Source organism: Salarias fasciatus, chromosome 22, assembly GCF_902148845.1.
Source record: "Salarias fasciatus chromosome 22, fSalaFa1.1, whole genome shotgun sequence".
Taxonomy (NCBI): Eukaryota; Metazoa; Chordata; class Actinopteri; order Blenniiformes; family Blenniidae; genus Salarias; species Salarias fasciatus.
The window spans coordinates 633,766-644,521 of record NC_043765.1 but is presented as its reverse complement, the minus strand read 5'-3'; the positions used below and the strand labels follow the sequence as shown (position 1 = coordinate 644,521).

Genomic DNA, 10,756 nt, shown 5'->3' with positions numbered 1-10,756 from the left:
TGTTCTTGTTGCTCCTTGCGGTTGCTGTTCTTGTTGCTCCTTGCGGTTGCTGTTCTTCGTGTTGCCTCGGTTCAGTTGCTCTATAAATAACGGTGAGTTTGACGCTCGGATCAAAGCTGCGGAGAAACAAGAAGTCTGAAAAGCAGAAGTGACGGATGACTGAGTTCTGCCGACCTGTAGATGAGAGAGATGACTGTTAACTGAACACACACACACACACACACACACACACACACACACAGCCAGGATTACACACAGCAGCTCGGGACACAGCAGAGGTAAACTTTCAGCAAAATGTCCACGTCTTCTCTGTGTGTGTGTGTGTGTGTGTGTGTGTGTGTGTGTGTGTGTGTGTCTTGGGAACCAAAACTAAAACTGCTATATCAATTCATCCATACGGTGGTGATACGATGTCGATATGGTGTTGATACGGTGTTGATACGGTATTGATATGGTATTGAAACGGTGTTGATATGGTGTTGATACAGTGTTGATATGGTGTTGAAACGGTGTTGGAATGGTGTTGATATAGTGTTGATATGGTGTTGAAACGGTGTTGAAACGGTGTTGATATAGTGTTGATATGGTGTTGAAACGGTGTTGGAATGGTGTTGAAACGGTGTTGATATAGTGTTGATATGGTGTTGAAACGGTGTTGGAATGGTGTTGAAACGGTGTTGATATAGTGTTGATATGGTGTTGAAACGGTGTTGGAATGGTGTTGAAACGGTGTTGATATAGTGTTGATATGGTGTTGAAACGGTGTTGATATGGTGTTGAAACGGTGTTGATATGGTGTTGAAACGGTGTTGGAACGGTGTTGAAATGGTGTTATGTGTTTGGTTGTGCTTCACTGTGACCGGTTGTGTTTCATTGTGACCGGTTGTGTTTGGTTGTGTGTCACTGTGATGGGTTGTGTGTGGTTGTGTTTCACTGTGACCGGTTGTGTTTCATTGTGATCGGTTGTGTGTGGTTGTGTTTAATTGTAATGGGTTGTGTTTGGTTGTGTGTCACTGTGACCGGTTGTCAGAGGCGGAGCGTGGGTCTCAGCACAGAGGGGGCGGAGCATTCTCGACGGGCCCTTATGATAGTAATTTCACCATTCAAACAATCCCTCATCCTACCGTCAAACAACACACTAATTGAGCCAAGCAAACCTATATGCCTCAGAAAGCAGCCAGTGCTGCGTGAGGGCTGCGACCTGCGCGCAGCGCGGCGCAGCGCGGCGCAGCGCGGCGCAGCCGTTCCGCGGTATGTGGGCACTGGCCGTCACAGGTGTCAATCTCAGAGCGTTCGCTGTCCACGGTGCTGAAATCTCAGATACGAGGGGGTACCCAAAACAAACCGGAATTTGGTCAGAAAACAATAATAATAATGAGTTCCGACTTCTGGCCGTCAGATGTGCTGCAGGTAAGCCTCGTGCACATCTGTGAGAAATCTGAGCTCCCAGAGTGACACTGACGCCTGTCAGGCGCTATTTATAGCAACAGAGTGCAGCGGTGGTCTGCGATTTTTTCCAAAATGGCGACATTGACTGTGAAACCAGAGCAGTGCAAACATTAAATTCTGCTTTTTGCTGGAAAAACAGCAGCAGAAACACTCAGCTTGTTGCAGCAAGCCTACAGGATGCTGCTCTGGGGAAGACTCAGGTCCATGAGTGGTCCGGGGGTCTGAGAAGGGCCAGATGTCGGCGCGTCAGGTCCGCTCAGCGTGAAAACAATGCTGAGCTGCTTCTCGGCTGTCCAGGGTCTCGTCCACAGCGAGTCTGTCCCTCCAGGTCAGACTGTAAACCAGGACTACTACAGGAAGTCCTCAGACGCTCCGTGAGGATGTGAGGAGGAAGCAGAGCGTCGTGGCGGAGTGGAGCCGGTTGATCCACCACCACAGAGCGCCAGCGGACACGGCGCTGCGCCTCACGCAGTTTCTGGAGAAGAATGAGATGAATCTCCTCTCCCATCCGCCTGATTCGCCAGATGAAGCCTCCAGTGACTTTTTCTTGTTCCCCAGGTTGAAGAAGGAGCTGAAGAGACAGCGGTTTGCAGATGTGGAGGAGGGGACAGACAAATCACAGCCGGCAAAAAATGGCACAATTACGCACGAGTCTGACGACGCATTGGTGAAGTGGGAGACACGGCTGGAGCGCTGCATTAATGCGGATGGAGATTATTTTGAAGGCGACAGTGATGTTTTATTTTGAAATGTCAGAAATAAAAAGTTACAGTCAAATTCCGGATTTTTTTGGGTCCACCCTCGTAACGGGCTAAATTTGTACCATCTTTGATACAGCCTAAATATAAAATGAACACAGCTGGTCTAAAATTACACAATCTATTCAGATAGATACAGACACAGCTATCTATATCTTTTGGAATTTACGTATATTAGAAAAAAAAAATAGACTCGGTGGTCTCTTATAGTTGAGAGCAACACAAGGCACATTCAGATAGGCAGGTGTTTCAGACCACAGCATTCTGATAAAGATCTTATTTTGAAGGTTTCACTGACTCACCAGTGGCTCCGATGTTAGGTTTTGGGTAGTACCACTAGCGGCTAGCATAGTGTTTAGCATACTGTTTAACTTCCCTCCAAAGAGTTCAGATCAAGTGCAAAAGAAAAAACTGGTTCATGCCGCACAGCCAATCAGCTGGCTTACAGCTCTGATGCATTCATGGACAGTCGTAATGTAAGAATTGGCAAATTGGAGCCCACAATCACATGGTATACCTTCTCACACACACTGCACATTTTATTATAATAATTTATTTACGAGTAAATGTGAACACATCACATGAAACGGGGCCCTATGGCCTTGTGGGCCCTGGGGCCACCGCCCCCCTCACCCCCACTCTGGCTCCGCTACAGCCAGTTGTGCTTGGTTGTGTTCTGTTGTGTTTCACAGTGTTTTCTGGTGTTTCACAGTATTTCATGGTGTTTCACGGTGTTTTCTGGTGTCTTCTGGTGTTTCAGAGTCCGGTTGCCTCCTGGGTTTGTCCATCATGGCGCCGTCTCGTCTCCTCCTGCTCGCCTCTCAGCTGCTGCTCCTGCTCGGTTTCTCTCAGCCGTACTTTCTGACGAACTGCAGCCTGTCTCACGGTTCGAGCCCGGTCTGGGCGGTGGCGGTGGACTGCGGGGGACGCCAGCTGCTGTCCGTCCCCGCCGACCTGCCGCCAGGCACCACCTCCCTCTTCTTCAGTTACAACCGGCTGCAGGCGGTCAGCCGGCTCGACTTCCGCTCCATGAGGCGGCTGCGGCGGTTGGTGCTGTCTTACAACCGCATCGCTCGGGTGGAGCAGGGCTCCTTCCTCCACCAGGGGGCGCTGGAGACACTGGACCTGTCCTACAACCTCCTCTGCAACTTGACGGAGAACATGTTCCAGGGTCTGTCCAACCTGACCCGACTCGACCTCAGCTCCAACCAGATCCGGGTCCTCCACCCGATCGTCTTCCGTCTCCTGACGTCCGTCCACACCGTCCTGCTGGAGTCCAACCTGCTGCGGCGGGTGGAGGACGTCCAGCCGCTGCTGCTGCTGCCCAACATCCACTCGCTGAAACTGGCGTCCAACCTCTTCACGTCCTTTCAGGTACGTCATGGAGCTGCACCGTGTGTTTGCAGTCCTGTGTCTTTGTGTCTTCGTCTCTGTCTCACCGTCTCAGGCCCGTTTGAAGCAGCTGGACGTGTCTGTCCTGGTTTCAGAGCAGCGACCTTCCGCTGACCCAGTCCTCGGCCTTGGAGACACTGGATCTGTCTTCCTGCCGTCTCCTGGAGTCTTTTGGTATCACGACGCCGGTCTTCCCCTGCCTGAGATGTCTCGACCTGTCCATGAGCGGCGTCCAATCGGGTCTGAGGTGGGACGTGACCAACCGGACGTTCCTGAGGAGCGTCTCTCAGCTGTCTTTCAACGAGCCACTGTTACCTTTGGACAACGTCCTGCACGTCCTGCAGAGCCTGGACTCGCTGGCTGAGGTCCAGCTGAACTATGTGGAGGACTGGATCCGGGGCGGCCTGTTGGACACACTCTGTCTCATCCCCACCCTTCGGACTCTGGTTCTGGTCTACAACCATCTGGGGAGGTCGACTCTGGGACTGGCCCGGTGTTCCCAGCTGTCGATCCTGGACCTGTCGTGGACCTACCTGAGGACGCTGCCTGAAGGCTCGGTCCGCTCCATGAAGCGCCTGAAGGTCCTGAGACTGCAGACCAACTTCCTGACCGAGGTCCCCAAAGACGTGGGCCGCCTGGTCTCGCTCCGGACGCTGGACCTGAACGACAACCTGATCTCTGAGCTGCGGTGCGGAGACTTCGGAGACGCCGCCGGCCTCACGGATCTCGACCTCGGCACCAACCGCATCGCCAAACTGGACGGCTGTGCGTTCCAGAACCTGACCCGCCTGAGGACGCTGGACCTGAGCCACAACCTGCTCTGGACGTACGGCGGAACCTTCCGGACCGGGCTGCAGAGCCTGGAGCGCCTGGACCTGAGCCGGGGCTTCCTGTTCATTCTGCACAACGGAGACTTCCAGGGACTGCGGTCTCTGCGGTATCTGGACGTGAGCTCGGACCACATCGGCAGAGTCCAGCAGAAGGCGTTTGGCGGACTGAAGGACCTGGAGACGTTGACCGTGTCCATCCCTCTTGACTATGAGTGTAACTTCAGAGGACTGCGGCGCCTCAGGAACCTCACCGTCTACCTGAGCACCGACAGAGGCCAGACCAGACCGCCGCGGGCCTCCCCCCAGGCGCTTTATGAGCTCCGGTCTCTGAAGACCTTCACGGTGGTCTGCCGGGGGTTCCACTTCGGAATCCCGCTGGAGCCTCCGGAGGAGCTGCTGCAGACGATGCCCGGCCTGGAGGCCTTCGCCGCCATCAACGCCTTCACCTCCGCCCCCCGCCCAGACACCTTCCGGTACCTCCCCCGGCTCCAGAACCTGACTCTGGGGAAGACGGACCTGTCGGATCTGGAACCTGAACTCTTCCACTTCGTCCCGGACCTGCAGACCTTGGATCTCTCTGAGACCAGCCTCAGATCTCTGGACTTCCTGTCCGGGGCCGACCTGTTCCGGCTGCGGTCCCTGTCCCTGAGAGACAACCGGCTGGTGACCGTCAACCACACGGTGCTGCGGTCTCTGCCGGCGCTGGTCCAGCTGGACCTGACCGGGAACCCCTTCGCCTGCGACTGCTCCAACGCCGCCTTCATCGAGTGGGCGAAGACCAACAACCAGACCCAGGTGGTCAACGCCCACGAGTACGGCTGTGCCTTTCCTCCCAGTCGGCACGGGGCCCGGCTGATGGACTTCGACACGCAGTCCTGCTTCCTGGACCTGGGTCTGGTCTGCTTCGCGTCCAGCGGCGCCCTGGTGGTTCTCACTCTGCTGGCGTCCTTCGTGCACCACTTCCTGAGGTGGCAGATGCTCTACGCCTACCGCCTCTTCCTGGCCTTCCTCTACGACCGCCGGAGGAAGAGGGCGGGGCCTGAGCGCTATGACGCCTTTGTGTCCTACAACGTCCACGACGAGGACTGGGTCTACCGCCACCTGCTGCCCGAGCTGGAGGGCCGGCAGGGCTGGAGGCTCTGCCTGCACCACCGCGACTTCCAGCCAGGTGAGCGAGCGGGCCGGAAAAAAACTGTAAACAAACAGGAAACAAGCCGTAAACAAGCAGTAAACAAACACTGAGCAGGCAGTAAACAAGCCGTAAACAAAGACTGAACTGACACTCATTCATCAGTCGGTCTGAATGAGCCACATAGTGGCTGCAGTACCTGGTCCAGCCACCAGAGGGAGACGTAGATCTGCTCCTTGTTAATAATTGAAAGTTTAAATGACTTCACGGTAAAAAAGGACATTTATTTTGTTAATTTAAATCAGCCTAAAAAACTCAGTGAACTTTTAAAATAACTAAAATCATTTCCAACTTTCAGCTTTGATTAGAAAATATTCACAACAGAAAATGAAAAATATTTTTCATTGAAATAAACTGTTAAAGGCCTCAGTGTTAAAGGCATCCGGTCCAGCAGGTCTGCCAGAGTCCGGCTGTCCGCAGAGACTCTGGAGGGAGCCCTGCTGGTCCTCCAGCAGGCAGTCCTCTGAGGGACAGACGGCTCTCACCAGGCAACACCGTCCCTCCCGAGTATCCGGCTCTCCACCTCCACCTCCACCGCCTTATCTGCAGTTGGCTGAGGGTGGTCGCTCCGACACGAAGTCCCCCGGCTCCCAGCAGCAGAGCTGCACGAGGCCGGACCGGGACCGGCCCGTCCCGGGTCCTACAGCTTCCAACGGAACAAAGAACACAGGAACCGAGCCGGGGCTGGAACCCGGAGCTTATAGTTGTTCTGGGGTCACCCAGGGGTCACGAGCGACGTTGTTGGTATTCGTACTCAAACTGCACATGTGCGGAGGGAATGTTCCAGAACCGTCAGCAGGGATGAACCAGAACTCTGCAGACTGTCCCGTCTCCGGTTCGACTCTGGTTTGTGTCAACGTGACTCCGAACACTCGATTTCCTGTAAACGCTGTGAGCACAGAGCGGCGCCGTTCGACCCAACGCCGCTGACGGCGTCACGCCGTTCATAGAGAGAACCTGCCGGGACGAGGCGGAACTCTGAAGGAACCGTGATAGAATAACGATGTAAGTTCTCCAACGCAGAACTGAAGACGCAGGAAGTCCTTCAGTCGAACGTGAGGCGGAGACGAAGCGGCGCTCGCTATTTTCACTTTAGAGAAATGAAACAGGAAACCAGCTTCATGTTCCTCCGGCTCCGGACGCTGCTAAATGTGGTTCTGCAGCAGAACGGAGTCACTGCTCCACCAGTCCCCATCAGCCTGGAACCAAACGCTCAGGGGAGATGAACGAGTGAGATGAACGAGTGAACAAACGTGGAAACAGAAAGAGAGAAACATTAAACCGACTCTGAGCCGTTGTCATCTCGCTGACCACAGGCGTCAGTTTGTGGGGTGGGGGGGTGGGGGGCGTCTGGCCGCGTGTCCGCCTGCTGGTCTCTGGTCTCGCTTCCTGTCTCGCCGTCTGTCCAGACATCCAGAGACTTGTTCCTGTCTCTCGCCCGCAGGACGGCCCATCCTGGAGAACATCACCGACGCCATCTACAGCAGCAGGAAGACGCTGTGCGTCGTCAGCCGGCGCTACCTGCAGAGCGAGTGGTGCTCCAGGGAGGTGCAGATGGCCAGGTGGGGGGCCGGGCCCGGGTGGGGGGGGCCGGGCCCGGGTGGGGGGGGCCGGGTCCGCCTGGGGGGGCGCCGGGTCTGGGTGGGGGGGGGGGGGGCGGGTCCACCTGGGAGGTCGCTGGGTCCACCTGGGAGGTCGCTGGGTCCACCTGGGAGGTCGCTGGGTCCACCTGGGGGCGCGGGGTCCATGTTCTCTCCTGGTCACTGATGGTCTCTCTGGTCTCTGATGTCTCTCTGGTCTCTCCTGGCCTCTCCTGGTCTCTCCTGGTCTCTGATGTCTTTCTGGTCTTGCAGCTTCCGGCTGTTTGACGAGCAGAAGGACGTCCTGGTCCTGCTGTTCCTGGAGGACATCCCGTCCCGGTACCTGTCCCCGTACCACCGCATGAGGCGGCTGGTGAAGAGGCGGACCTACCTGAGCTGGACCCAGGCCGCCTCGCACCCGGGTCTCTTCTGGGACAACGTCCGCCGGGCCCTGGAGACCGGGGACGGTCCCGGCCAGGACGCCGCCCTGCTGACCGGGGTTCCAGACCCGAGACAGGGACCCGAATGAGGTGGCCCTCAGACCCCCAGGAGGACCCCCCCCCCCCGAGACCCCCGGGACTCCAGGAGGATTTAGGGCGCTCCTCATTAGCATATCAACATAATAAATATGCGCATGTTTAACGAAGTCAGATCAGGTCTCCTGCATTGTCGTTGCCACGGTGACAGGTCAGCGTTAGCAGACAGGGCATGTTGCCATGGCAACAGGTCAGCGTTAGCAGACAGGGCATGTTGCCATGGCAACAGGTCAGCGTTAGCAGACAGGGCTGTTGCCATGGCAACAGTCAGCGTTAGCAGACAGGGCATGTTGCCATGGCAACAGGTCAGCGTTAGCAGACAGGGCATGTTGCCATGGCAACAGGTCAGCGTTAGCAGACAGGGCATGTTGCCATGGCGATAGACGATCCCAGCAGTTTGTTCTGTTTTCAAACCACAGCAGTTTTTCTGGTGAACTCGGAAACATCGTCACCATGACAACAGCGTTATTCATCAGCCTCACACGTTGTCACGGCAACAGCATGACTGAAGGACGTTCCGTCAACAGGTACCATATCGGCCTGAATATAGGACGACTCTGAGTATCGGACGACCCCGATCTTTCAAATATCATTCTGTGAAAATAAAAACATGTTGAATCCGATCAGGTTCCTCACAAAACAACTTTTTATTCTACAATTATTCTAAACTCAGGAACTCACAGCAGAGAGAACGTGATGTTTTATGTTCTCTCAGTTGAGCCTTCAGGTTAAACTCCTCCTCTGTTGCTCTCTGGCGGCGTTCAGCCTCGTCCTTCCAGACGGTCACTTCCTCCTGTTTTCATCGCGTCACTCTGACGCTCCATTTGCTTCCTGCTCACCGGCACTTTGGCTTCATCTAGTGGGGCAGATGTGTAACGACAGTCTCGTCCTGGATTCCAGTACAACCCCATGTCACCCTGCAGGTCTTCATGCTGCGGAACCCTGTGATGGTTTTTGATCGGGTTCCCGGTCTGTGATGAACTGCTGGAACCTGGACTGTGGCATTCCAGCACCAGTGAAACCGGCTCGCCGCTCCGCTGCGCCCGCCACCCGACAGACGAGTCCAGATCCCAGGAGACTGCTGGTCTCTGGGCCTCGGGGTCTCTGCTCGGAGTGTCAGAGGTAACCGGCACAGACCGGACCTCTCTGGGGTTCAGAACTGGATCAGAGCTGCTGGTTCTCACCACGTTCTACTGAGAACCGTCCACACGTTCTCTCAGTGCTCTCAGTTTAAAACCTTCCTGGAGGTTTACTGAACAAACAAACTGCTGCTCCAGACTTCAGGTCTACAGATCCTGTAGGTATGGACCAGGTCTACACCCTGCACCCCGATCCTGACCCACTGCAGGGTTCAGGCCTGGCTAGACCACTGCAGGGTTCAGGTCTGGCCCGGCCCCTCCTGTCCCTGGCTGTGTGTTCTGGGTCGTCGTGCTGGAATGCGCTCATGGAGGGAAGGAGGTTGTGGGTCAGAATCCTGGATGCCTGGCTCCTTCCTCTGCCTCCAGGCTTCACCTTGGGACGGGTTCTCAAGGTCCTTCTCTTCCTTCCTCCAGACGAGGAGAGTTTCTGCCAGAAGCTCCGCTCTGGAAATCCTGAACGCACATCGAGACGTTTGTTTGAAAATGTTGAAGTTTTTCTGTTTCCTGAGGTTGTTTCTGAACCGCAGGAATCAGAAGGAGCCCCAAATCAAATCCCTGCAGGTCCAGGAACATTTACGCCATATGGGTCACAAGAACCGAGAACCGTGGAACGCCAGGAGGAGGAGGGCCTGGCTGCAAACAGACGCTAGCACGCCGCTGTGTTAGCATCTAACTGATTTAACACACTGCTGTGTTAGCATCCTGCTGTGTTAGCATCCAGCTGTGTTAGCACACCACTGTGTTAGCAAACCACTGCATTAGAATCCAGCTGCTTTAGCCCGCCGCTGTGTTAACCTCCTGCTGTGTTAGCATCCAGCTGTTAGCATCCAGCTGTGTTAGCAAACCGCTGCATTAGCATCCAGCTGCTTTAGCATCCTGCTGGGGAGGCTGCGCACCTCTGGCTGACGTCACTCCGGTGAGTGTTTTCCGTGTTGCCGAAGCTTGCGAGCGACTGAAGTGCTTGCTGTCTCTCTCTTGCTATAACTGTTAATTCACAAAGCCATCAAAAAATCGGGGTTATTTACGCCCCCGGGGTTACTTTCGCCCCCGATTGACCAGTGATCTCTCGTGAATTACATCTCTTCTCCGCCGTTAGCGCCACCGGCGTGCTAACTAGCTTAGCGTGCTAACTAGCTTAGCGTGCTAACTAGCTTGGTCCGCCGGGACCGCTATGGTGTCCTCCCCTCTGTCTTCTTTCTTTCCTGCTCAGTGTGCCGTATGTTGAGTCAGAACCCGACCTACCTTGACGATAGGGGTATTTGCGTAAAGTGCAGTGTATTGACAGCGCTGGAGGCCAGGGTAACCGAGTTAGAGGAGCGGCTGCGCAGATGTGAGGGGCAGGGCAGCGCTAGCTACAGCGAGGTAGCGGCAGGGCTCGCAGCTCGCTCCCGCAGTGAGAGGAGTGTTAGCAAGCCTAGCCCCGCAGCATGTCCCGAGCAGCCGGGAGAAGACCAGGACCGGTTTGTGACGGTCCGGAGGAAGGCTAGTGCTAAGCACCGCCACGTAGCACTCCAAGAACCGCTTCACGTCTGCAATAGGTTCTCTCCCCTCAGCGACGACACGCCGGCTGAACTGGACACGCTGGTGATTGGCAGCTCTATAGTTAGAGATGTGAAGCTGCCAGCGGTGAAGGTTAGGTGTTACCCGGGGGCCAGAGAGGGGGACATCGAGGGGAACCTTAGGCTTTTAAAACAGGAAGGTAGGAGATTCCGTCGAGTCGTGATTCACGCAGGCGGTAATGATGCCCGGCGGAGACAATCGTGCTCAAATTACAAGTAGCCTCGGTGTGTGAATTGGCTAAGTCGATGTCTGATGCCGTAATATTCTCTGGTCCCCTGCCCAATTTGGTCAATGATGAAATGTATAGCCGACTTTCATCATTC

At 55.3% G+C, this 10,756-nt stretch overlaps 1 protein-coding gene across 2 annotated transcripts; it reads left to right on the top strand.

The window, feature by feature from the left end:
• The first annotated feature begins 241 nt into the window (after positions 1–241).
• On the top strand, positions 242–8,251 carry LOC115409343 (toll-like receptor 13). Of its 2 annotated transcripts, XR_003933937.1 has the most exons (6): positions 242–278; positions 2,968–3,581; positions 3,695–5,597; positions 7,063–7,180; positions 7,472–7,963; positions 8,040–8,251. XR_003933937.1 is itself a non-coding variant. In XM_030120484.1 (5 exons), exons 2-5 carry the CDS (start codon positions 2,997–2,999, stop codon positions 7,725–7,727), a joined length of 2,862 nt encoding a protein of 953 aa, XP_029976344.1. In that variant the 5' UTR covers positions 242–278; positions 2,968–2,996; the 3' UTR covers positions 7,728–8,251. The 2 variants fall into 2 exon arrangements, 1 of the variants encoding a protein (XP_029976344.1); XM_030120484.1 differs by having other exon boundaries at positions 7,472–8,251.
• The last annotated feature ends 2,505 nt before the right edge of the window (positions 8,252–10,756 follow it).

Coding starts and splice junctions, on each gene's coding strand:
- LOC115409343 (XM_030120484.1), top strand. CDS start 2,997: ATGGCGCCGTCTCGTCTCCTCCTGCTCGCCTCTCAGCTGCTGCTCCTG. Junction 5,598..7,062: donor CCACCGCGACTTCCAGCCAG/GTGAGCGAGCGG, acceptor TCTCGCCCGCAG/GACGGCCCATCCTGGAGAAC. Junction 7,181..7,471: donor AGGGAGGTGCAGATGGCCAG/GTGGGGGGCCGG, acceptor CTGGTCTTGCAG/CTTCCGGCTGTTTGACGAGC.